Source organism: Podarcis liolepis, assembly GCF_965112155.1.
Source record: "Podarcis liolepis genome assembly, chromosome: 13".
Lineage (NCBI taxonomy): Eukaryota > Metazoa > Chordata > Lepidosauria > Squamata > Lacertidae > Podarcis > Podarcis liolepis.
Genome location: NC_139573.1, coordinates 31,200,772 through 31,227,947, shown reverse-complemented (window position 1 = coordinate 31,227,947; position 27,176 = coordinate 31,200,772). Strand labels below are relative to the sequence as shown.

Sequence of the window (27,176 nt, the reverse complement as noted above, 5' to 3'; positions counted from 1 at the left end):
GAGCTGACGCAACCCAAACTCAAACATGAGTGGGGAAGACTTGCTTATGCTCTGAGCACCAATTCAGGCCCTATGTTACTGGATCCCAGGGTCTCCTCTGCCCTGCACTCCATGTAAGAGAAGCATCCTAGTTTAGTGGCACGGCTCCCACTTTACCTTGCTTTCCTGGTTCCCATAGGCAAGCAGCTGCAGGCAGTCGGTGGTGATGGCAAGAAATTTTGGGTTGTTCTTGGTCAGCAAGGGAACCATCTTCTGAAGGCCATCTGCCAGGCGCACGGCCATCTTGGCACCTTCCTGGTACAGCAGCAGGTTGTGAAGGGTGGTGATGGCATAAAACAGGACTGACTCCACGGGAGAGCTGTGCGTCAAGAGGTGGGAAACATTGGAAGACAAAAAATTCTATTATTTGAATTCCCAGCCAAAGGGGGTCAAGACAGGCAACGATTCATACGAGAACTGCAGTGGAAAAAGAGCGGGACTCACTGCACATACTTAAAATAAAGCCCACTGGCTTAGCAGTCATAACACTCTGCCACCAAGCTATGCAGCTGCCAGCCACTTATGTCCCCACTCCCTGGCTTCTCCTCTCCTTTCTTGGGGTGCTCAGTTGAGAGCAACACCAAGACCATGGGACATTTTGCTGCCAACTCAGTTGTGGGGCTGCCACAGAGGATGCGGCTCTGTGCTCTGGCGGTCCCACTGTGGCACACAGAGAAGCTATTAAAGAAGGTGCCAAGGTATGAAGAGGGTGAGGTTGCAGGACTTCTAAACTGTGGAGAAGCAATAATGGAAACCGAGCAAGGCTCAGCTATGGCACGCCGAGGCTTGTGCTTCAAAAAACAAAGGCAACGCCTCCATGTTAAGGCAACTGCTCATCAGCTCCATTTTATGCCAGCTGGGTGTGGACGTTCACCTGGCAAGCTGCCACGGCAGCTCAGGTGCCTAGCAAGGCTTGCATAGCAAAGGAATAGCAGGACGTGCATAAGAGAAGAGAGCGCGGCTGGCAGCATACTGCTCAGGTGTGCCTGGGAATTTGGGGGTGGCTGAAGTTAGTACGCTTTAGTTCTATTTGCGCAACTCAAGAGACAGTTAACCGGCCACCGGGACATGGTCAGCTATTTGTAAAGCTAAGAGGTAGAGAAGGATCAAGTAAATATGGCCCTGCCCTGTAATATCAGGTGTGGGTGGGTTGCTTGTCATTACTTGTTGGTAATATAGAGGATTATGTACATGCACAATGGGACATGACAGGTTTCAGGGCTGAGCCCTGGCACAAACCAAAGATTTAAAGTATTGCTATGGTTGATGCTCCATCAGTGCAAGGATTTCTGCTCCCCACTCCCACACCTTTTTAAATATGTTCTGGACTTTCTCCTGACCTACCAGAGCAGATCTGGGAGTGGTGTAGGGAAAAGAAATCCTGTTGGGCTAGCACATGAACTTAGTTGAATACCACCCTAAATTTCTGCAATCACAACCCACCAAAAACCTGAGCTGAATACCTAGTGCAAATGCAACCCAGAGAGGCGTCCTATATATTGTTTCCAAGCTTTACTCTTGGAAAAAGCTCTTCCAAAAATGGGGGAAGTGAGGGTCAAGCTCTGCTGAGTGTTGGAAATTCAGAAAGTCCTGTAGGGTTGGGGAAGGGCTGTAGTTCATGGCAGAGCATCTGACTCGGATGCAGAAGCTCCCAGGTTTGATCCTTGGCATCTAGAAATACGACTGGGACAGAACCCTGGATAAAGCCCAGAGAGCTGCTGCCAGCCAAATGTAGACAATAGATGGACCAACAGTCTGACTCTGCATAGGGCAGTGTCCTACGTTCCTATGATTTTAAAGGCATCCATGGGATGTGCCAAGGGCCGCAGATTCACCTGAGCATGCGCACAAGAGCTGGGATGCCCCCGGACTTAAAGATGGACAGCAGGCCCTCGCGGTGGTGGGACAGGTTGTGAAGGATGCTGGTGGTGCAGCGGGCTGTGTCTAGGTCGCTCGTGCTGTGCATGGTTCGGACCACGGCAGCGACTATCTGAGGGGACTGCATCAGAGCACGGCGCGAGGCCTCCTTCTTGGACAGCTGGTTCACAATCATGGCTGCTTTGCTGACCACAACCTGGAAGGAATGGAGGCAACGAATTTAAGAGGAATGAAGGTAAGAGGGGAGCTGAAAGGACGAAACAGGGAGCTGCAGTGAGCTCTGCCGAACACCCAGTTCTATTGTGCTGCAATCAATCTTTGTTGCGGTCAAAGACCAGACAAGATATACTACATCAACACCAAGGGGCGGACGCGGTAGACAAAATTAAAAATTCTCTATATACTTATTTACATTAAAAATGACACTCCTCTCTTTATGCTGCATTTTACACATTGCTGGTGATGATGACAGCCCTAAAAGCTCCAGCGTTCAACACTAAGTGTGGCTGAATTCTGCACCCTGTGTTAGTTACACAAATCAGAATCATTTATCTCTTTACATGATCCAGTCCGCTTCTGCGAGTCATTGGGGGGCGGGGCGGTCAAGGGGCCTGAAGTAGTTCTATGTGCTAACAATGCTATTCATCAGCCTCTTGGGCTTCCAGGATTTCACCAGAGATTGCCAAAACCTTTGCAGTTGTAAGAGCTAGGCACACTTGGTAATTTTTTGTGGGGTGGTAAATTGAAGAAGACTGGAACTGAAGATTCCGGTGCAGAGAAGTTGCAGAATTTCAGTGGAAGCACAGAATACACCATTTCATCTATGGGATCACTGACATGCCAACTACACTCCAGACCACCCACTCTGCTAGGCAAACCGACTCCAACAAGCCGCAGAGGTCCAGAGCCTTACCGGATCCTCGTCATTCAAGAGTTTGGTGAGTTCGGGGATGGCGCGGGTGGCCAGCTCAGCATCATCCTGGTAGTTGATGAGATGCACAATGGCCGACTTGAGCATCTGGGAGGGCTCGGCCAGTCGCTGAACATTTGTCTGCTGCCCTTCCACTTGGGTGGTGATGAGAAGGGAGCGGTCCTCTACCGTCTCCGGGTACATGGCAGCCCGGACGCGCTGGGCACGGGTCATGGCAAGGTGGGACTCCAAATCCGCTGCAAAAGAGGGTGAGAGGGACAGGATTAGCACAGAGGAAATCCCAACCAGGATTTCCATCCGCCTCGCAGGGAGGTTCATGAAACTGCTTCAGCTCTGCGAGGTGCAGGAGTCCTCACATGTGAGCCAAGAGATAAGGCAGGAGTTAATTAGCCAGTGCGATTAGGCAGTTGTAACACAAAGCTGCTTAATTAAAAACATGAAAGGGAGGTGGGAAATGGGGACTGGTTTGCACTGGAAAAATATACACAGGGATTTTGGGGGGGGGGAGGTGTTGACGTGCCTAAATTATTGCAGCAACCTCAATTGCTGTGTTACGCAGAGAATCACAGCCATTTGCTGCCTCTACCTGCAGATGTGACTGTCTCTCTGCAGTCTTCTACAAGTCTCTTCTGTATTTATCTCAGTGAAAAGACAGGACAAAATTTGCTCTCCCCGTTTCCTGATCCTCTTCCATTTTACCGAAATCACATTGCATAATTTTACAGGCACGGATTTTTTTTTGCAAAATCTGTGATGTCAGTCACTTGCAATATGCGTTCTTCACAAAAGAAGAACATTTCCCCAAAGAAGCCTATGTAAGAGTATGTATTTTTTGCAAAAAAAAAATCACAAAAATGCATACCCTTTGGTACTTTCGATAGGCATGGGTTTGTTCATAATTCAAGCTGCAGTTCCCATGTAGCAAAGTAAGTGAAAAGAACAAAGAAGAATTAGCTTCTCTGGGTTACTGTGGAAACACCCTTGAGCTACAGACTTCTCCGTCCTTGTACAAGTCCACCTTCGCAACATCCTACCGGGAGGTACTCTTTCCATAGCCGGAGAACCACAGCTGAGCAGTGGCGTAGCGTGGGTTGTCAGCACCCGGGGCAAGGCAAGTAATTTGTGCCCCCTAACCCGTGGATTTGCGCCCCCTAACCCTAACCCCCAGATGTTGCGCCCAGTGCGGCCGGCCCCCCCTGCACTCCCCACGCTACACCACTGCAGCTGAGGCAATGTTACTTGTCCCACCCAATGGGACTACAGTATGGCAGAATTTGGATTTGAATCCAGATTTCCCAGCTCACAAGGCTGAGGACCAGTTCTTATGCTACACAAGCAGTGAGGTCACGTCCCAAGATTCAGATGCCACCAGTTCATGTAGGATGAACTGAAACGTTCTGCTTTCTGTGACAACATTGTGGTTAAACTAGCCACCAACATGCACTCTCATGGGAACTAATCACAGCATGGGAAGTAATCACACAGAAGCGGTATTCTTGCAAAAATGTAAGAACTGTCTGGATATACTGCCCTGTTGGAGCAAGGCGTCTCTTGGGTCTGTGTTAGTAATTTCTGGCGCCGATTTAACCTTTAAAGCCCTACACATCCAGAGTCCTAGCCTCTTAGAGCACACTAGTGTTGGGACCCACTGATGGCAAGTAAGAATTTTTAGTACGATCATCATCATAAAGAGTTACAGCCTGACCCAGGGTGGGTTGGCTGCAAAAGCAGCGCTGCCACCCATACAAAATATATGGTAGAAAAAGGTAGGTCCAGGTCTGAGGAGCTTACCTTCTTTATGGAATGCCTTCTTCCATATTACCCAAACCACCTATGCTTTCTGCAACCAGGCTGTAAGTTACCAACAGCAGAGCTATTTTTTTTTCCTGCTGCAGTGCCCGTTTTTCAGATTCCCTACCTATGCGGTTGGAAAGTTTAGCACCCAATTTTTTCCCTTCTTATTGGCTTTTTTTTTTTTTTAATGGCATTAGAGAGTGCTGGTGGGATTTAATCTGGCACTATAACACCCGGTAAAATAAGTCTGTGCCTCTCTCTTTTACAATGGAAGTGACTTCAGTATTGTATTTCGTGCTTGCCTTGTAAACCTCCTCGGGAGACCCAACAGGGTGAAGAGGCAATATGCAACGCTGCTTCATCACATGACCTCAGGCAAGGGCGTGGCCTGAAGGTTCATGGTGCAGCAACCAGAGGTGGTTTTAGGGTAGGGTGACCAGTGCAGTTGCACTGGGCTCCACGCTGAAGGCAGGGTTCGAAAATAGCAGGGCACCAGGTGCATTTTGCGCCTAAAGGTTCTTCATTTGCGAGCACCTCAAAAAATCTGGGAGCCACTTTTTGAGCCTGGCTGACATTCAAGGATTACTGAAATATATGTGCTTTGAAGCCTCAAAGAATATGTTAAGGATAGAAAATATGTTTAACAATGAAGGGTAGAGTGTTTCGAAAACTGAAGTTTGGTACCGATATTTTTATTGTAAACACCAAATTAAACATGTATTCACAATTCCTGCTAAAAATGTGATATTAACAAGGTGTTACTTATGTGAATTGTGTATTAGTTCATGCTTATCAAAATAAGAAATAAAAAGTGTTGCCGAACCCTCCCACCCACCAAATGGCGACTAGACATTCTGCTTTGGCACCTATAACCCAGGTCCCAGAAGCCACTGGCTCCTGGCTTTACTATCCCAGCTTCTAACACTGGCTGCTAGAGGGAACCACAACAACGATTCAGAACAGAGTGTGAAAGGTGGGGGCGCCAAATTTGAGTGTTGCACAGAGCACCACTGAAATGTCTGCCACTGCAGCAGCCTTGCTCAAGCTAAGCTGGTCTGAGTCAGTAGCCAGATGCGAGACTTCCTTTTGTTATTCAATAGAAACCACAGATTGACTCAGTAGAAACTCGATTGACTCCCATCGTGTAGGATTCACGTAATAAGCATATAAGTAAAGTTTCACCTTGTGCCTGGGCTTGGGCTTGCCCAGCTCCAGCCTGGCTGTAAGTGGTGGTCTTCTTAATTGTGTACTGCTTGCCATACAGGTCATCGTCGTCCACCAGACACTTGCTGCTCACCGATGGCACCTGGGTGTTCATCCCGGAATGGATGCCCGAGTCATAGGTGTATGTCTGCTGCCATTCCGTCACCTTGATGGGTTGCTCCATCATGTTCACCACCTCCATGGCTGCTCTGCAAGAAGATCCACCAGGGTTAAACCACAGCCATAATGAGTCACACCAACAGCTGAAATCCCCCTGTATCAAGTTCAGGAAAGTAAGTCAAACTTGGGTGCCTCTTCATACTGCACCCAACTTACAGAGTATGTGACCTGCACATTTAGCTTCGGAATTCCCCATACAAGAAGTAATGTCACACAGCCCCACCCCACCAAAAATACTTTTGTCCATCGCATCCAATGAATTCCAACTTTTTTTTATTAGAACAAGGATAACTTCTAGAACTCACGATAGCCTTCAGAATGTAGCAGTTCCTTAGCCTTAATATATGTACTGCACAGTGCTGCTCTATATATTTTGCATATTAACACCAGGAGAAAAATCTACAGCACGTTCCCACAGCTTTTGCATTTTCTGGGCAAATGTACAAGCTTTGTAGAGGCAACACAATCTTGCTCACCAAATACAGGATGACACAAGCTGTGTTTACACCACGTGGCACAAAGCAACAGCAGATACAAATTGGAAAATGCTCTGCTGTCTTCTCACTGTAGACCTTTACCTGATGGGAGTTCTCTCTGAAATGACCATGCGGCCCACATTCCATCTTTCACAGTTTTGCCTCACTCTCTTTTGAACTCAACTACTGTATACGGTACACCGTAACATGCTTGCTATTCCTTGTGGCAGAGTGTTCCGCAAGTCAATATAAGAAGGAAGGAGAAGCCTTATGAATGCTGAATTTTAGGGTCTAGGGTCAAGGGAACACAGTTTAGGATACAGACTTACAGAGGGTATGACATCATGAAATCTTGATTTGCATATGCAGGTAAACCTCACAAATCATCACAGGAAGATCTTTCACGGGCACCAAATGCCAACTCCAGCACAATCCTTTAAGGGAGATGGTTTATACATTCAACAGAATCCCCATGCAGATACACACCATACTTTTGAAGAACATACAACACACATTTAAAGCACATGACTTCCTCCAAAGACTTATGGGAACTGTAGTTTAAGGGTGCTGAGAACTGTAGCTCTGTGAGGGGAAACTATAGTTCCCATGATTCTTTGGGGAAAGTTATATGGTTTAAATGTGTGTTCGATGCGTCGTAAATGTGGAACCACTCCATGTAAGGACTATATCAACTGATTGCAAAACAAACCACCAAGGACTAACTAAAGTATAAGAAGCCTATAGTCAAACTTATTTGGGCTCAGGAAGGGCTCTGACATTTTTAACGCAACAAGGATCCAGGGAAACATCCACACACAAAGCTATTTCCAGGAACATAAAACTCTTCAAAAAGCCTTTATGTCCACTTTCAAAGTTTACATACAGGCACCGGCAGCGGGAGACCTCATTAGGGAAAGCGCACCTCAGTTTAAGAACGGTTTTGGTTTAAGAACGGACTTCAGGAACAGATTAAGTTCATAAACCAAGGTACCACTGTAGTGCATACTACTGTTGGATCATATTGTTTTTGCACTGGAATAAACAATCTGCCTCCATCTTATTTTAAACATGCATTCTCCTCAAAGTAGGAGTCTGTGCCTTTTTTATTATTGCACCCATCTTGCTTTCAAATATGCCACGTAGGATTAAAAGAAACCATGTAATGACAATGTCTACTTTACTCCATGGGACTGTTTTAACCTGCACCCTTAACTTTTTGACAGTAAATAAAAGGGCTAGCTCTTCATTCTTTCCGCCTGTAAAACCCTTTCACTTAAGCCCGCTGCCACTCCCTCCTTTCAGAATGAAGTTCTCCTGGAAATTATATATATTTTAAAGGAGGGTGGGAAGAGGCCATGCAGAAGGCCACGACTATATGGCAGATCCTCACAACTGTACACTTTGAGGCTCATACAGAGACGTAATGTGGAGGAGTCTGCAGCCAGGAAGGGAAATTTTGGTAAGGGAACTCAAGAGATTCTGCTACTTCCTGGCCTGTACAGTATGCAGTAAGGGAGGGCAAGAGAGAAGGAAGCAGGGTTTGAAGAACCGAGCATAAGCCAGTCCACATGGGCTCCCTTGCAGGCAGGCAGATGAGCAGCTTCTATGCACGCTGGGGGGAACCTTTAAATGTGGCTCTTTTATTAAAGCAGAGAAACCCCAAGGCACCCCGAGAGAAGAACGAGGCTTTGAAAGGTAGCACAACAAAAGCACTTTGGAAAGGAACTCATCTCTAGCCCAGCTGCGCCAAAAGCCTAAAAATAAGAATGCACCGTGGAATGTACCTCTGCCTTGTTTGCTTTTGGAAGTCATGGGCAACTGCCAGAGGAGACATGGGGGGGGGCATTGGAAAGAGGGGAAGCGAAAGGCATAAACACACCACTCACCGAGATGGTATCTGCCTCTCCCAAGAAGCTTGCCCTGGAAGTCTGGAGACAGGGCTGGTTGGAAGCCTGCTCCAGACTCCGCCTGCTTTCCTAGGAAAGGGTGTGATGCTAGAGAAATACCTGTTTAGTCACACACCCCCCCCCAAAGAAGATACTAACCTCGCCTTCTGAGGCAGCCCTATGCTAATTCTACAGGATAGGAATGTGAGAGGGAAGCGCTGATGCCAGGGTGACAGTCAAGGATGATTACCAAGATAAAAAGTAGAGTGAGTGAGTGAGTGTATCTATGAGAAAGAGAATGAACGCTGTACAAGTCAACACATGCATCACATCTGAAGGAGAAAGGAGGTACATGCACAAATCACCAACTCAAGTTTCCACAAAGCCCAGGGTGTGTGGGTATGTGCAGCTGAGTCATCACGAGTGAGGCTGGGCAGAGCGCTTTCCCCGTGCAATTTGAAGGCAAGCAGATGTTTGATATCTTGAACAGGGTTCACCATCCAGGGGGGTAGCAGGACCCATGCAGCTAATCAGTTCAAAGCATCCTCATGCATCTTCAGCCTGCCTGGGAGAACCCAGCAGGGGCCAGTTCAAAAGTCAACCTGACCTCGAGTGCAGAATGGGAAGAGAGGAGAGGAGAGGAGAGGACCTTGCTGTGAAGGGAGGGAGCTGCTGCTATGCTCCTGACCACATAACATGTTAAGAACAAACCAAAGAGGACAGGCCGATATGCATTCTATACTGACCGGGGGGGGGGGGCACGGTTTTTATGAAAGGAGTTGTGTGCATACTTTTCAAAAACAACTGAATGCGGTGGTGGAGGGTGAGACTCGCACTTGAGACCTGACAGCCGATATTAGGGGAAAGTATACCTAAAGCCTTGTCAGTGTCAACCGCTCACAGAATCACAGAGTTGGAAAGGACACCGAGGGTCATCTAATCCAAGCCTCTGCAAAGCAGGAATAGTTAGGGATTCTTTTACTCTTTCGATCAAGGTGTGTTTGTGGTGTCAAGGTCTGTTGCCTGCTAACATTATAATGCTGCTGCCTGAAGCAACATCCACATATTCTGTCCTTCATTTCATGTAGTAAGCCAATGTTTCTTTATTCTCCTGTGCATGAATTTCATGTGGGTGTGAGGATATGGATAAGGACATTTGTAAAGGAGGGGAAATGCACACTATAACAGACATGGCTTTTTTACTTTTTGCTACAGGCTGCCTTGAGAAGGGTCCATCTTCACTCTACATGTGTTATGACCCTAAAACAGAATTCAGCCTGATCTGAGAACTGGGGGGGGGGGGGGGGAGAGGACAGGGGTGGAAGAGCTCCTCCTGCTGCTCAGCAGGCACTAGTCAAAAAGTGCCCATGACAAATCAGATCACCTCTCTCCAAAATGGCAACCCCTCTCCCAACACTTTGCACAGTAGCAATGTATTGCATGTTTGTTTTGCTTCAAGCCAGCAAAACCTAGCAAAATAAATAAAAACTCTCTCCAGGCCTCAGTAACCTGGTGCCCTCCAGATGTTCCAGATGTGCTGAACGGGCACATTGGGAATTGCAGCCCAGAACATCTGGAGGGCAAATGATGCCGTATCTTAAGAATACAGCTTTCCGGCGCTCTTGGTTTTGAAAGGCCTGAGGGGTGCAGGCAAACTTTCAGAAGCCAGAAGCGGGGATGCGAGCAGGCAGAAAGACTGAAGCGTCTTGCACTGTTCCTTGTTCCTACCCTGCAGCCCAGCTAATACTAATTTATGTACATGTCATTCATTTCCAACAGCTGCCACCCTGCAAAGAAAAACCTCCCGTGTATTTGAACACCTGGAAGTACAATAAATTGAGCAAAACCCCAATGCAGTCAAATTGCAGATGTGCCTCCCACTGCCTGCCCAGCATCAAGTTTCGGGGCAGCACACGTAAGCCATGCTCACAAACCCTTGACTGGCTGCTGCCTGTGGCAAGAACTGCTAGGAAGCTTGAGACCTAAATAGCAGCTGCTATGCTAGGTTAATCACGACTACATGCTGAGAGTCTGAGAAACAGCTTTCTGAAGATGAATATCCGAGGGAGACTCTCGTGTGAGAAAAACTGGATTTTAAAAAAAATCAAAAATCAAAGGAGCCACTATTTTAGTGGACCACGACAGCAAGACCTTAAAGATATTTATCTTCCAGCTCCATCACAGGGTAAAAGTTGCCACATCTTGCCAATCCTACCCAGAGCTGCAACCAACACACTATCCATAATTATCATCCCCACATCTGTAATGCTGGCCCTCCTCCAAGGAGCTCTGTGCATGATACATGCATGTATCTCATTCTGGCCTCACAACAATGCTGTGATACAAACAGGAAGAGCCACCGTGATTAACAGACATTTTGTAAGAGGGTCTGACTTGCCTCACGCAATGGCTATCTGTCAGGGGCTTGAACCAGGGTCTAAGGTTGCAAACACAGCATCCATTTAAAGCACTTTTCTTCACGCGAAGAATCCTGGGAGCTGCAGTTTACCCCCCCCCCCCAAAAAAGCTACAATTCCCAGCACCCTTAACAAAGCACAGTTCCTAGGATCCTTTGGAGGAGGGGAAGTAATGTGCTTTAAAATGTATGGCGAGTACGCAGCCTAGGAGTCAACGGATGCAATTAGCAGGATTGTGCGGTCAAGCTGATCCAGGCAACCTCACTATCTGGGGGAAGCAAAGTTCACATATCTGAACATTCTCCCCACGAATACACTATGCAGGTTGAAAATTAGCATGCTCTCTCCCACTTATTTTTTGTTCAGTCTGGTTCCTGTGGGCGGGAGAGTTCAGGCAAACAATCCCACTCCCTGTCTGCAATGATTAAGTCCAGGAAAAGCTTTAACACTTGATTCTGCCGATTGCGGCCTTAAGTAAAAAAACAGTTCTAGTAACTGACAGCACCACAGACAAGACAGGAACACGTATGTCATAAATCTCAGCTGTCCTTAACTGTCATTACTTCTCCCAAAGAAACATGGGGATCACAGTTCTGCAGCAATGCTGAGAATTCAGATGGCAGAAATGCAACATTTTTGTGTGGCTGCTAAACATAACTGCATTCTTAAGTATGTGCATCATCAAACTGGCTGGGAATAAAACATGGCCAATACCTACTGAGAACATTGATAGAACAAGGTAAAACTCTGGTATTGAGGCAACTGGATTGCACACCAGCAAAATGTAGCTTTATGCTACGTCTGTGGTTAGCAAAGGTGCCTCCCTTCAAACAGAAAGTTAAGAACAGCTACCACACCCACGTTAGGAATGATGGTGAACTGCCACCTCCTTCTCCAGGAAAGCCAGTCAGGCAGGTTCCTCCCTCCAGGTGCAGAGAGATGAGGAAAAGTGGAGGACATATTCCTGGGGGAAACGAGCTTCTCAACCTGGCACTCCCTTTGCCAGCGTCCAGGCAGGTCAATGCAATTCACTATATAATGAACTGGGCTAAGATGGAAATATCCACCCGGGTCCATATACAGTCATACCTCAGGTTGCGAACGCCGCAGGTTGCATGTTTTCGGGGTTACGGACCACGCCAAACTCGAAAGTACTGGAACGGGTTACTTCCGGGTTTCGGGGCTCGCACATGCGCAGAACCGCAAAATGACATCACATGCATGCACAGAAGTGCCGAATCACGTCACGCGCAGACACAGCGCTGCGGGTTGCGAACGTGCCTCCCGCACGGATCACGTTCGCAACCCGAGGTATGACTGTAGCTTCTGGGCTGTGAAGTTTGCTAGATGCCCCTGAGCCACTCACTTCCAGGCCACTTGAAGCATTATTTGCTTTCCTGTATTGAAAACGCTTCCAAAAGGGGTACAAGGTTTTACAATTACGCCTAATTTACATGGAGCAACACAGACAGACATATGTGCAGTTGTAGTCACAATATTTCCCAATTTTTTTAAAAAAATTAAACCCACTCTTAATGAAAAGAAATAAAATTCAGGGTTACAGTAATTCATTAACAAATGTGTACTCCATAAAACAAGCATCAATGCAAAAAGTGCACCTGTGCATCGGACTAACAACGTGTCCACATGTATCAGAGGTGTCAAGTTCCACACAAAATTTGGGGGGGGGGGGCGCGGTGGCGCTTGTCATAGGGAGACTCAGCAAGGCCCGGCCCTCAAGATTGTGGGGGCTCAGCCCCGTTCCCACATACTTTGGGGGAGTTCACCCCATAGAGTTGGCACCTATGACATGTATGCACACAGCCTTTCACCGAAAGGAATGTATGGCGCGTGTGTGTATACGTATTCCTACGTACACATATATTTTATACACAGAGTTGCAAAAACAATGGCCAATCTAGACCAGCATCCTGTTCTCACAGTGGCCAACCAGTTACTTATGGGAAGCCCAAAAGGAGGATTTGAGCACAGCAGCGCCCTCTCCTACGATTTCCAGTGACTGCTGCTGCTTCCGAGGTAGAACCAAGCTACTTTGGCTAGTAGCCTTATCCTCCATGGATTTGTCTCATTCTCTTAAAGCTACCCAAGTCCACCTCCAAAGTTCGATTTGCAGGTTCTCTTTGTGGTGTTAATTGCTGCTGCTGTAATGAAGGTGGTGGGAGGGAGAACCACACAGGGAGCTGTGCACAGGCCTCAGCACATGTATTAACTGGCTCTGATGTGGGGGTAGGGCAGTTTTAACCAAGTCAGCAGGGCCACTCATTTGCAGGTAGTTGTGCTGACATGATTGAAATCACCACACCCCATAGCGAAGCTGTTCCCACACAGTTTAAGCACAGTGGCGGCGGCAGCAGCAATCATACACATACACACACAAAGCCAATATGAGAACCAAACCTGACACTCTGTCCCTAGCTCTCCAGTTTATGCAATTAGTTTTTAAAACCGTAAAGAGTTATGTTCTTCCCGCAGGTAAATCCCCTCCTTCATCTGGTACGGGAGCCATATGGCAGCTAGTTAATCAACTGGATCTGCCCCATAAAGAATGAGCCCTTGGCAAGAAGATATGTAGAATCCATTTCTTCTGGGTGTTTCACTATCTCAAAGCTGTGCACCGAGCAAAACTCAGCCATGTTGCAGGGCAGCGCTTTGAGCTCCCGAGCCATTTTCAAACGGCATCAGCAGTTTGCAAAAGTGAAAAAAAAGGGAGGGGAGAATAAAGTAACGCTAGACTCCAAGAAGAAATGCTGCCTTACATTAGTTGGCTTACAGGGATTACATACCTAAAGGTTTCAAGGACAGGTTTCAAGCACATATCCTAGCATACTGGGGGGCGGGGGTGGGCAGGCAAGGTTTAGCTTAACAAACAATTCCCTCTTGAGTTTAGAGAGCTCATGGCTGAATTTTAAATTTTTCGTTTTCCAGAGCTTCAGATGCTTACCATCTGTATATAAAAAGCCAATTCATTTCTAATGTTTCTGGCCCTTCAAAATGGGAGTTTAAGTACAGCATGGCTATTTTTAACATCTACCTTTGCCTGGCGTGCAAAACACAAACAAAATGCAACAAGAGCCGACAACACAGAGCGGCCGACATTGTAGAGTACTTGAAGAAGAGAACAGCATGAGACAGCCCATTTTCGGATCAGCCCCGAAAAAAGTTTTGAAGCCCTAATACAATTTCCAAGTGTATCTGTATTATTTTTCGAAAAAGTCATCTACGCTTTAGCGATTCATTAGGTTGATTACACTTTAAGTATTGCAAACAGGCACTTTTGTGATGTACTTGAATGAGACAGCACTGGGTGGTTTTGCAATTAATCCACAGTTACTAACCTTCAAAAACTATTGGCTGGCCTACCCACAAAGATATCTGGACTGGCTATTTGTGGCACACAGGCAGCCTGAAAGGTTGCTGTTATTATCATGCCTTGTCTTGAGTATGCAACGGCTTACAGTTTAAGAAACCGTAGCTGTTATTAGTTGTTGGAAGGAAACAGCCACCTCTCACTTTTCTTTTATCAAATTTAAAGGATATTTTCGGTAACGGGAACACAGCAAAGTCCAAAATGGTTTCAGAAGAGAAGCTTAAGATCAACACAGAAGAACACTAGACAGGATGGACCACGGTTCTGATCCAGCAGAATGTCCTTATGTACATTTGCCTAGGTGAGAGGTGATCATAGAGCTGGAAGGGACCCTGAGGATCATCTAGTCCAACCCCCTGCAATGCAGAAATATGCAGCTGTCCCCTTAGAACCTGCAACCTTGGTGTTATCAGCCCTACACCCCAGCCAGCTGAGCTATTCAAGTTAGATGAAGCAGTCCTGGCGCGTGCTTTGTGTACCCCCTTGCCTTTAGTTCTCACTTATTTAAAAACCCAGCTCATCCTTCACTGCACTGCCAGACCCCAAACTTTTGGAGGCCACGGGTTGCCTTATCACCTTCAGATGTGTGAAGTTTGCACCAAGGCCATTTTGCCTTAGTGGCACCACAGCACCCTCTTGCAAAGACACAAAAGAGCAACAAGGCTCAGCAGGCTTGCTATACCCTCCAGGTTGTAACACACTTTTGAAGAGATAGAGAAAAGCAAAGGCCAAGTATCTGGACCAGGGGTATCAAAGTGGCACTCTCCAGGTGCTATTGTACTACAACTCCCATCAGCCCCAGCCAGCATGGTCAAGAGTTAGGGGTGATGGGAGTTGTAGAAGACAGCCAGGCTTGTTGACTTTTGTTCCTCATTCCACGCTGAGCTGTAAGATATGGCCCAACTCCTTTATTCAGGAAGCTGGTTTCAGAACCACCTGGGGGAATTACAGTGTTCCCTGGTTCTACATATCCCAATGGGGGAGCTCGGATTAATCAGGTCGGTGATTGGGATTGGTGGGTGGAGAGGGAGGGAGGGAGGGAAAGGAAGAAACTCCCATGGCTGACTAAACCAGGCAGCTTCCTTTTATGGACATGCTGAGACAGCTGAACTCAAGAGTTTTATCCTATTCTGTAAAACACATTCCAGCTTCCTCCCTCCCTCCCCCTTGTCTCCAGCAAGGGTTGAGTTGAATCAGAAATCCAGACCTAGAAGAGACACCAGGACTGAGAGGCAACAATAGCCTGTTCCTTCCAGGCAAATACCTCAAGGAGTACCTCCCGCAGATTGTCAAGCCGACTAGGAGCAGAACTCCCGGCACTAACCAGACTGTGGATTCATCAAAAGATCAGGCCCAGCGCCGCTGCCGAGAAATGGCTCCATTGAAACCCTTCTCTCCCTACACAGGGATGGCATCTAGAAACCCAGTGCTGATGATTTTAGAAATTCTCAACATTTCCTTTTGATTTCCTAAGGTTCCAAATTCTTTAAAGGCACAGGTTGGGAACCTGCAGCCTTCTGGATGCCATTAGACTACAGCTTGCATCACCTCTGACCATTGGCCATGCTGGTAGAGCAGATGGGAGCTGGGGTCCGATAACATCTGAAGGGGGAGCAAGTTAGTCGTCTGTGGTTTGCCACGGTCAGCCTTAGCCACAAAACCATGTGTATCAGCATACAGCATGCAATCAAGTGAGTCTGTCCAATTCCACGGGGAAATAGATCTCTGGGGAGAGATTTCCGGCCGCCCCATGCAAAAGCTGGTAAATAAGCTATAAAGCAGGCGAGATATGCCAAAACTCCCTGAAAGGGTCAACTTTTCCCACACCTGACGCCCACACGCATGCACAGCTTATCTTAGCTACATATGCAGTGTGGGAGCAGCTGTTAGCAGCAGCCACTGCCAAAGCAAAGGCAAGAGGCTCCTTGCTTAGAGAGACTGCCACCTGGCTGAAGGAGATCCATGCACTGCCCCCACTGGGTAAAACTGGTAGCTCCATGAAAACGAAAAAGCAGCTTGCTGGGAACATCTGCGCAGAAAATTCCTTGTCCCCATTTATTTTTTAAAAGATCTTGCACCAAAAAAGGCACCCTCCTCCTCTATTATTGCTGCTGCTGCTGCTGCTGTTGTTGTTGTTGTTGTTGTGCTGCATCTTCCCCTTTGCCCGCTGCTCCAGACAAGTCAGTTTTTAAAAACCATACATTGGATATGTATGAAACACTGTGTGTGACACTTTATGAAATCACAGACATCCAGAACAAGTGAAGTCAATCTCTCAGACACTCAGAGAGACTTTTACGATGTCAAGAGTTTCATGATCCAAGGAGGCAGGAATAGGAAGGAAAGATGCAGAGTAGGATCATCATGAGGTTAAATTACCGTATTTTTTGCTCTATAAGACTCACTTTTTCCCTCTTAAAAAGTAAGGGGAAATGTGTGTGCGTCTTATGGAGCAAATGCAGGCTGCGCAGCTATCCCAGAAGCCAGAAGAGCAAGAGGGATCGCTGCTTTCACTGTGCAGCGATCCCTCTTGCTGTTCTGGCTTCTGAGATTCAGAATATTTTTTTCTTGTTTTCCTCCTCCAAAAACTAGGTGCGTCTTGTGGTCTGATGCGTCTTATAGAGCGAAAAATACGGTGCTTCACACACAAACCTGTTTGGTGTCCCTGAGCTGTGTAGAAAAACCCACAGACAAGAATTGCTGCACCTAAGCCAGCCAGCTCAAAACAGTTAAACAAGAGAAGGGGCTAGAAAGTGGAAGCTGGGCGTTGAAATTAGCCGCCATTGCCCTGCACAAACAAAACATCCCTTCTAATTGCTGGGGAGAACCAAAACCCCACAGGCCTTCCCTGCTCCCTTTTCAGGCACTGCAACATAACATGTGACGGTGGACTGTGAGCAGCCTATTGTTCTCTCTCTAGAACGAGGTAGCCGTTTAAAGCTGGCCAAACAAAAGCAGCCTAGAGGCGGCACCGTCCGTGCTGACTGAAGCATAAAGCAGGGGAGGCTCCAGAAGCCTGTGCATGGCACCACAACAAGTGTGGAACACAGCAGGCAGGTTCAGCAGAATTCCAGAAAAATTAACTTCCATAGAAAAAGTAAGTTTCTAGTCCTCATGCTGGCAGCCAAGTGATTTTAACCCATGCCTCCGGTGAGTTAGAATACCTGAGGATTAATGGTGCTGCCTTGGGCAGGGGAGACAGAAGTACTATTCATTCGTTTGTTTGTTTGTTTGTTTGTTTGTTTACTCTCTTCCCTCCTTTTTTATCCTCACAACCACCCTGTGAGGTAGGTGAGGCTAACTTTGATTTCACAGTCATGTTCACCCCATTGTGGCTTCACTGTCTTTGCTGTTGCACTGAAAACAGCCTTGTACGAGTTACTTTCAGGGACTTTTCGTTTCTTTTCATCTTCTGCTTGCCCTTGGCCAGCTCTTTCCACATTTCTAGCTCCTGCTTGGATCCTGTCAGCAAACATGTGTGGTTATAACACATGCTTCCCGCCTAGCTTCAACTCCATCTGCATCCTAGATTTCCCCATGTTTTCCTGGACTCTGGCTTGCTCTTTTGCCCAAGAGGTTTTGTCTACCTCATCACCACTGTGTTTACCAATTGGAGCCTGGTCCTGCCAGCTACGTACATAATCTTCTAAATCCTACCATTTCTCTTATAAACTCAAATTCTTTTGCTATGAAAGCAGAGTTCTGCAACTTAAATGCAAATACACAGTAAATTTGCTTGGCTGTGATTGTGCTGGTTCCAATCACAGAGGGGGGAAAGGAGTTTCGTAGTTCATCTTTATTAAATGTGTATACCACACCCTTCATCCACAGATCTCAGGGCAGTTCAAGACATAAAATTAGAATATAAAAACCCTGACCACAAGAAGGCTGATCAAATCTTCTTCTATCTACCCTGCTATTTCAAGATTTTTAGGATTGTTGGCAGTGTTAGAAACTAGATACATAAGCTAGGCGCCAAATGGCACCATAAACTTAGGTCACGGTCACCACAACTGAATGTTTATCCGTCAGGGGGTTAGACTAGATTACCCCTGGGCACCTTCCAATGCTATGATTCTATGATTCTGTGATTTCAACTACATTGCTTGACTGTAGCTTGCTCTTACAACAATTCACTTGTCCCAGTAAGCAAGACTGAGAAACACACACTGCGGAAATGGTATTAACTATGTCAGAGGTTTTTAAACTGTGGTCACCAACTTGGTGCCCAGAAACCTCCACATAGTCGCAATTTGACCTGTGCCAGTAGGAAAACGTGCCTGGTTAGTTTCAAACACTGATTGTTGGTGGTATTATATGCTCAGTGATAAATTCTATAATTCTGCGGCATGATCACAGGATATGCATGCCTGGTATATAGATCCAAGAAAGGAATGTCTTCACATGCTACTCTTTGAGTTCCCTCATTCCACTTCTTCCCTAGAAGGGTTAATACGCAGCTTTCCTCATTTGAGGAGCAGAGCACTGCAAAGATTACAACAACGCTCCTGCAAAACTGAGGTGGCTGCCAACACAAAAGTTCCTGTGAAGTCTACAGGTCAGAAGCCAACAGTTATACATCTTCGGGAGGGAATAAAATAAGACATACATTCATGGTGTTTTTTTCAAAGCATCAAATTATCAGTTATAATGCAAAGTCAGACCCCATACATCCCCTTAAGGGCATTTCACAGTGGGGAGGGTGGGGGAATCAGAGGGAAGAAGAGTCCATTCCTTCAAAGAGGCAGCGTGACATTCAATAAGAAACTATGGTCTGTTGGATTTTATTTTATTTTTAAAAAGAGGATAATAACACAATATAATTCTGATCTCCTCTCTGCTCTGGCCTCAAAAATCAATCCATACAAAAGGAGAGATTAATTTCTTTGTTCATCTCTTGTATTTAGATGTAGCTGCTGTGGTCCCCAGATTCTCCTGGCAGGTTGGCAACAAGCTCTTTGATGAAGCAGGGAAAAGAGCTTGAGGCTTCAGGAACATACTGGGAGCTAAGAGCAAGAAAGCGATTTGCAGAGAAATTGAAACGGCTTTGAAACAAAAAGTGTGTGCGTGCATGGGACGAATAAGATCACAGCACCAGCTAGTTTCACTTATTCACTGTGTGTGGAGAGTTTGATTTAATTTCTTACCCTAAGGGACAGCAATCAATCTCATTTGGAAGTCGTATCCCAAGCTGAGGAAGTCCTGGCCTTCCCCCCCAAACACCTATGGCTGCTCTGCAGCTCAGAGAAAAGCCGTCTGTGCTTCGAAAGACCTCCCCACCACCACCTGCTCACGATATTCCTGGGCTGATTCCTGGCACAGTGGGATAGGGAGCGGGGTGCGACAACAAGCCAAAAATAAAAGGAATTTCAAACACGCAAAAATGAAAGCCACTATGCATTTCAAGCGTCAAACGTATTTTCTCAGAAACACTTACAGCCCCCCCCTGCAAATGTGAGCCCTTATTGCTGTCCCTCTGCTACATATTGGAGACGCAAAGTACAATATTAGTGTATATTACTGCTGAGTTCCTGTCTCCTTCCTCCTGGGCCATGTCTAGAAAGTGGGGGGGGGGGTTGAGTGTTCAGACCCCTGGGCCCTCACTTGTGGGGTGCCTCAGGGTTCTGTCCTCTCCCCCATGCTTTTTAACATCTACATGAAGCCACTGATATGCGGACGATACCCAGCTCTACCTCTCTTTTAAATAGGAACCAGTGAAGGCAGTGAAGGTCCTGTGTGAGTGCCTGGAGGCGGCTGGAGGACGGATGGCAGCTAATGGATTGAGGTTGAATTCTGACAAGACAGAAGTACTGTTCTTGGGGGGACAGGGGGGGCACTGGTGTGGAGGACTCCCTGGTCCTGAATGGGGTAACTGTGCCCTGAAGGACTAGGTGCGCAGCCTGGGAGTCATTCTGGACTCACAGCTGTCCATGGAGGTGCAGGTCAGTTCTGTATCCAGGGCAGCTGTCTACCAGCTCCATCTGGTAACACAGGCTGAAACCCTACCTGCCCATGGACTGTCTTGCCAGAGTGGTACATACTCCAGTTATCTCCCGCTTGGACTACTGCAATACGCTCTACGTGGGGCTGCCTTTGAAGGTGACCCAGAAACTACAACTAATCCAGAATGCGGCAGCTAGACTAGTGACTTGGAGCAGCTGCCAAGACCATATAACACTGGTCTTGAAAGAGCTACATTGGCTCCCAATACATTGCTGAGCACAATTCAAAGTGTTGGTGCTGACCATTAAAGCCCTAAACGGCTTTGGTCCAGTATACCTGAAGGAGCGTCTCCACCCCCATTGTTCAACCCGGACACTGAGGTCCAGCGCCGAGGGCCTTCTGGCAGTTTCCTCACTGCAAGAAGTAAAGTTACAGGAAACCAGGCAAATGGCCTTCTCGGTAGTGGCGCCCGCCCTGTGGAACGCCCTCCCATCAGATGTCAAAGAGATAAACAACTACCTGACATTTAGAAGAAATCTGAAGGCAGCCCTGCTTAGGGAAGTTTTTAATGTGTGACATTTTTATGTATTTTTAATCTTTGTTGGAAGTGCCCAGAGTGGCTGGGGTACAAATAATAAATTATTATTATATAAGTGTGACTCACAAAGCACACTCATTTATTCCAAAAATATTCAGCATATTTCTGTGGAAGATGGACTTGGAGAGAAGTGCAATGTGTAACAAAGGAGTGGTTAAAATGGAGTTGCGGGGGCTGTTGGGTCCCGAGACAGAACAATACGGTAATTTTATGTTGTGAAACACCCTGAGATCTATGAATGAGGGGCGGTATACAAATTTAATAAACAACCACAATGGCCACAAGTGGTTTTGGGGGATTCTGGTGCCTATATGCTTTAGGAGGAAGCAGTGGGCCTGCCTATTCCAATCCCTAGCTATAGAGCAGGATATCCTATACCTCAAAACTTCCTGACAGGAAAGAGGCTCCACAGACTCCTTCAACAGCTTATTCCATTGTTCAATTACTACTGTGGTCAGGAAGCTCTTCCTACTGTTTAACCAAAAAGTGTCTTCCTGTTTTAAACTCATTATATCTTCCTCCATCCTCTGCAAACAGCAGAATGGCAAAACCGTCTCACCCCCTTCCTACAGCCCAGCCCATGCTTCCCCCTCAGTATTTAGCCAATTTTATATAATGCCCTTCAAGAATGCTCCCAGGTTCACTTACAAGTGTTAATAGCTTTTTTTCTGGGCTAAGAGAACTTGTGCAGCTCCTTCAGTCTTGGACAGAGAGCTACTCTTCTGGATCCACTGCATCCCTTTGCTGCTTAATACAAATTTGGCTGAAACACCCAGAACTGTACACCAAAATGAGCTTCTGACAGTGTTAATAATTTCCAAGCACCCGGAACTATAGAAACAGAAGCCTCTTGTTTATCTAGTTTTATCATTCTGTTTAAACTGGGGAGGGGGCAGGAAGAACGGAAAGAAAGCTGCTCATATTTGCAAAATATATTCAGCCTTCCACACTGGTTGGCAACCTCCCCACCAACAGCACACATATTCTTCTGTTGCTGATGTTTTGGCTTCAGAATGCTGTGACATCACAGAAGCTCAGTAAATGGGGGGGTCCTCTCACTGGTGGCTTTCCAGCTACCACCAAACCCTATCTTTTCACTCATTTCCCACCAGCTCGCACTTCCCACAACGCACCATCTCCTCTGTCCCTACAGGCAGCTTTCCTTCTATCTACTGTCCCTTGCATTCTCCTCTCTCAATTCCTCTTGTTCTCACATTTATATGCAACTAACACTCAATTCGGACCTCCCAATTTTTCTGCTTTCCCACTTCACGCCTCTCCATAAGAGCTCAAGCAATGATTTTTGGTAGTCTCTTCCATATGATTACCTAGTGCTTTCTTCCTTAAGAGTTCTTTGGACTCTTTTTGACCTCCACTGTCAAGAGGCAGCACACCTCTGAATACCAGCTGCTGGAAATCACAGGTGGAGAGAGTGCTGTTGTGCTCATGCCCCGTTTGTGGGCTTCCCAGAGACACCTGGATACCACTAAGAGAAGAGAATACGGGACTAGACGGCTGTGTTTTAGATTCAACACCCTGCTCTCATTTCTGCACCCAGAAACGGTACCAACAAATGTACACCTTGAGATAATTACAGGCGACTCTCAACTTACACAGGGGTTACGTTTCGAGGATAGTGCATAAAGCCAAAATCACGTATAGTCAAAATGCATTGCCTTCAATGGCAAGTGGGATTACCGACATCTTATTTCCTGGACACCCTTTTTATTTAGTTCCCAATTGTGTAAAGCTGAATGCACAAAAGTTAAATGTGTGTAAGTTACTTGTACAGTGGTACCTCGCAAGACGAATGCCTCGCAAGACAAAAAACTCGCTAGACGAAAGGTTTTTCCGTTTTCGATTTGCCTCGCAAGACGAATTTCCCTATGGGCTTGCTTCGCAAGACGAAAACGTCTCACGACTTTTTTTTCTTTGTCTAAAAACAAAGACATGTTTTGTTTATAAAGTTAATTTATTTTCCCTTAAATTTTTGAACTGCTCTTTACAGTATGTGTGACTTTAAAGAGCAGTTAATAAACTGTTGTTGTACCAAATTTGGCTTTGTTTGGACTTTTTTTGACCATAGGAACGCATTAATTGAATTTCAATGCATTCCTATGGGATTTCGTGATTCGCAAGACGAAAAATTCGCTAGACGACAAAAATTGCGGAACGAATTAATTTCGTCTTGCGGGGCACCACTGTACTGTAAAATGTTATACAGTTTTATATTGCGAGTCCTTCTCCGTAGTGCAGTGTGTGTGTGTGCGCGCGTGTGTGAACGCAAGCTCATAGGATAGGATAAGGGGCAGGCTGCTAAGCCTTAACTGTAATGTTCACACAGAACCAGAACGTTTGCAGGGGGAACCACAGCATTTGCTGCTACCTACTCAGCATGCAAGGCTACCCGGCCTCATCATGCTATCAGCACCAAAGGCGGGCTGCTCCCTGATGGTTTATTAAAAGCTCTGTTCCCTAGCCTCCTGGAAAACATGGCACTTCAACAGTTGTCTGCTCCGCTCCATTTGCAGCGCTTCCAAACAGCACTTAAGAGAAAGAGCCACACATACATTTTCAACTGTCTTTGTACACTTCAGTGGAATTTTAAACACCGCCCCCCAACCTCACTTCATGCTCACAATATTTAGGGCTGGACTATTCTGGTATGTTTGCAGAATAACTCATTTTTGCTCCCCTCTTCAGTTCCCCTTTGCCTTCCATAGCAAATATACCAAACTATCATATGGATCCTAAAGAAGGGTTGGTGGTGTAAAGGTTTGGCTAGCTCTTCGCCTATTGTTTATACATACAAGCAACAAGGAAATGTCATTAGAAAAGAAGAGGCGGCTTTGCCTGTATCCAACTGACTGGGCTTTCAGACAAGTCAGCAATGAATCAGGGTGATCACCTCCCCTTCCTGCTAAAAGCCCAATGAATTCAGCCAAGCTAATGTCACTATTAAACAAGTATGTGAATGGAAAGAAATAAGCATTGCCACCGCCCCCCCCCCCAACCGCCCATGGCAGGAAGGCTCAAAGCTATTGTGTGTTTAACTTGACATATCATCTTGACGACAGTTGTGTTTAAAAACACAAAGCGCCAGAATACCACTTTTGGGGAGTTTCCAGCGCCCAAGCTCTCCCCATTCAGTGGTTCTATTTGGAAAAGAGTGCAGCTCACTTGGTTGGAGCAGGGCCACAGGAGCAGCTTCACAGGATAACATAACACTCAAGAAGTCTATTCCGCTGGCAATCTAGGCCAGCGGGCTTTGCATCAACAACAATTTGGAAAACTAATCCTTTGCATCATTAGACACTGAACGCTAACTCAGCTATGGAAGGAAGAAATTCAAAGATCTGTTTTGATGGCATAGAAGAGCAACAGAGAGAGTCAGCCATGGGCTTACTGGGTAGCCTCACTTACACAAAGTCTGAGCACTATGAGGATGGTACTGCCAAGCTGGTGGTTGTTAAGGTCTTGGGAAGCAACAGGAGGGCTGGCTTCTGAGAAAGGAGCTGGGTAGTCTTGTTGCCAGAGAGACCCTTCGCCTGCCTCTTCTTTTTCATCTCTATATTGGCAGCAAGGGGAGAGGGCTTCTTTTTGAAAATCCGATTTGTCCTACGGGCTCCGGATCCCTACTGCACACCCTTAATCTTTACATGAAATGGTTTCAGAATTTAGCACATTCCCGTTAACTAGTTACAATACTTACATTTCACTTCAAACGCAAGGACTTGAGGGGCCGTTCCAGACAGGTGTTTTATTGTGGGCGGATCCTGCAACATGTTCTTGACACAACAACAGTGCATCCATTGCAAATTTATTCTGCTTCCGTTTGTTCTACACGGCACACACACCCCGCCAGTGCTACCACATTATTGCTGTCCAGAGAGGCTACAGAAGGACAAAAACCAAACCAGAACATCTGTGGCATAAAATGTTATGGGATTTCAACAGGATGTTATGGGATGTGCTCCGAATGGAAGTGAAGCAGTGCAACCACCCCAAAACTTCTGCAGCTGCAAACAGTAGCATCATGAACACAAAGCATCATGAATGGGCAATAAAAACCCTCAGACAATCTTTACTTAACTTAGTAAAGAGGGGCTTCAGATGTGGAAAGTATGAAGAGCTGCACTGGTGTAAGCTTCATGGCTTCTGCAGATCTCCACACCACAATTCCTCCCTGCTGTACCCCTGAGCTAGCACTTCTCTCCATGGGAGATGCAAATGTTCTTTCTCATTACAGAGCACCTCTGAGAATAGAAGGGTGAGCTGCCAACACTTTCCCTGGCAGCTACCAACATCTAAAGTCACTTGCGGAGTGGCTGGTTTACATAGACAATGGAATAAAGTGATAAAGTTCCAGCTCACATAGTAATCAGAACAGTGAGATATTTTCTGTACCACTTTAGGCTGCTTTGTGAGTTGCATGTTAGAAATAAAATAATAATAATAATAATAATAATTCACACTCTGCCTAAAAGCATCCAGAGCAATGTATGAACCCGAATGCTTCCCAGTTTGTTTGTGGGGAGGGGATGGGGGTACCCTGCACATGTCAGGAAGACTTTCTCTTCTCCTGATACACAGTTTTATGTCTGCAGGGATGTTTTTCTTTCTTGGAGAGCATTCAACTCCCCTCAAAATAGCGAAGTCCAGGAGAGCTTTACCACATGATTCTACAGTCTGGATAAACTGCCCCTAACCCTTAAGATAAACATAAGTCTCAAAATGGGTGTGGATAAGTAACAACTTCCAACATTTAAACCAGGAAAGATAGCCCATTAAATCTTTGCAAACACACTGTGATTAAGAACTTGATTTGAGGGACAGAGTAATTACCACATGCAACTCAAAGGGGGGGAAATTACATACGAAAGGATTCCTGTCTTAGGTACTTGTCCTGCATTTTGATCTGGTTTCCTCTGTTAGAGGGAGGAAAAATGCTTTGGCTTTAACAAAAAATGGTCGCTGGAGTCAGGCCAGTTTTTAACTTGGCAGTGGCCTCCCTGATGTCCCTGCTGATGAAACACAAACATACACACACACAAGCTGATCTTTCGCTTCGGAGGAAAGAAAGTTACAGTACAAGCTTAGTGAAGAGCCAAAGACACTCCTGATTATATTTTGCAATCAAGCAACAGTAATCTTGGAATATTTTTCCAGCCCAGGTCTTCATCCCATTACTCCTTGCACAATTCCCGAGTGTAGAACTTGGAACTCCTTCGCATTCTATCCAACTCCTAACCTAGAAAATAAGTGCTTAGCCCTCATGACTGCCAGACACATGTAAAGTAGCACAGGCTTGTCTCAAGCCCCAGAATGCAGTCTGTTTGCAGAAACAGATCAGCTCAAACAGGGTGTGAAGCAGGGAGACGGCTGTTCGGGGAGGGGGCCGGGGAGACCCCCGTATCACAAGCCTGAACACTGCATTATTCCCAGAGCTACCTAGATCAAGATGAGTGTCCTGATACTCATCGATGCCAGTATTCATGAAGGGATTCGTTTGTGTTGGAAACTCATGAATGTGCAGACACATTGCCACAAGGTGATCTGCAGACGGTGTCTACAATGGTTCAGGAAAGCTGCTATGCCAAGACAAGCTTAGAATACAGATTATGTACCTGTGACTCAAGTGGTGCAGAGTATGCTGTACACTGTTGTTTTGCCCCTTGTGTGATGCCCCTAACTTCTAGAGTTTTCTAATTTACAGGAAGTAGCACCTGTTTTATTCATAGGTGGAGTTCTTCTCCACAGTAGTTAAGAATCTGGAGGGATTTCATATATGAAACTATGGCATGATCAAGATGTGAAAGGGGGAGTTTTTATATAGCATTTTATTGTTGGTCCAGCACACAATGGCTCAGGGTTTCACGAGGAAATAACTGCTTGTATGCATTGTACAAGTGCAGCTTTATCTTGTTATGATTCTCTGGTTAACGAAGAGAAGCACCTATATGTGTCAAAGCATCTAGCCTTCAGGTGAGCAAAGTTTGTGTCCCTGAACAACAGTCACGTTCTTCTTGAGCCTCTTACCGGATTCCTGTTCCACAAGCCCCAACCTGTCTCCCATCTGTCCCACCTCTTCCCCCTTGTTGCGACCACACAACACTCCAGAACTCACCAAATATTTACCTTTTTTTTTTTAGAAGGGAGCAAACCATGCAGAGCAAGCAGATGGAACACATATTCATGCCTATGTTTTCAGCTTACTGTCAGGGATTCCTTATGTTAGTGTGTGCTCGTTTGGCTGGAAAATATCAACAACAGCCCAGGCCTGCATTTAAGACAAACTCTGGCAGTGGCGGGGGCGTTTTTCCTGTGTGCATTTGCAGGTCACAAAGCGAAGGCTGTATTTTCCTGGACCAACTCTGCAGATCAAGGCAGCTTTGATCTTGGAGCCTTGAGGCATCAGCCTGCAGGAAAACCAAACCAACACA

At 46.2% G+C, this 27,176-nt stretch overlaps 1 protein-coding gene across 3 annotated transcripts in view; it reads right to left on the bottom strand.

Annotated features, from left to right (window-relative positions):
* JUP (junction plakoglobin) overlaps window positions 1-27,176 on the bottom strand; it is a 58,996-nt gene that overhangs the window by 10,705 nt on the left and 21,115 nt on the right. For 2 of the 3 annotated variants that reach the window (XM_083472335.1, XM_083472337.1), the window contains exons 2-5: window positions 5,825-6,054; window positions 2,831-3,084; window positions 1,875-2,113; window positions 157-358 (exon numbers count right to left, since the gene is read on the bottom strand). In XM_083472335.1, coding sequence (XP_083328461.1) covers window positions 157-358; window positions 1,875-2,113; window positions 2,831-3,084; window positions 5,825-6,054 — 925 coding nt within the window. Of the gene's footprint in view, window positions 1-156; window positions 359-1,874; window positions 2,114-2,830; window positions 3,085-5,824; window positions 6,055-8,387; window positions 8,419-27,176 lie in introns of those variants that run through there. The other variant, XM_083472336.1, reaches the window with a different exon arrangement.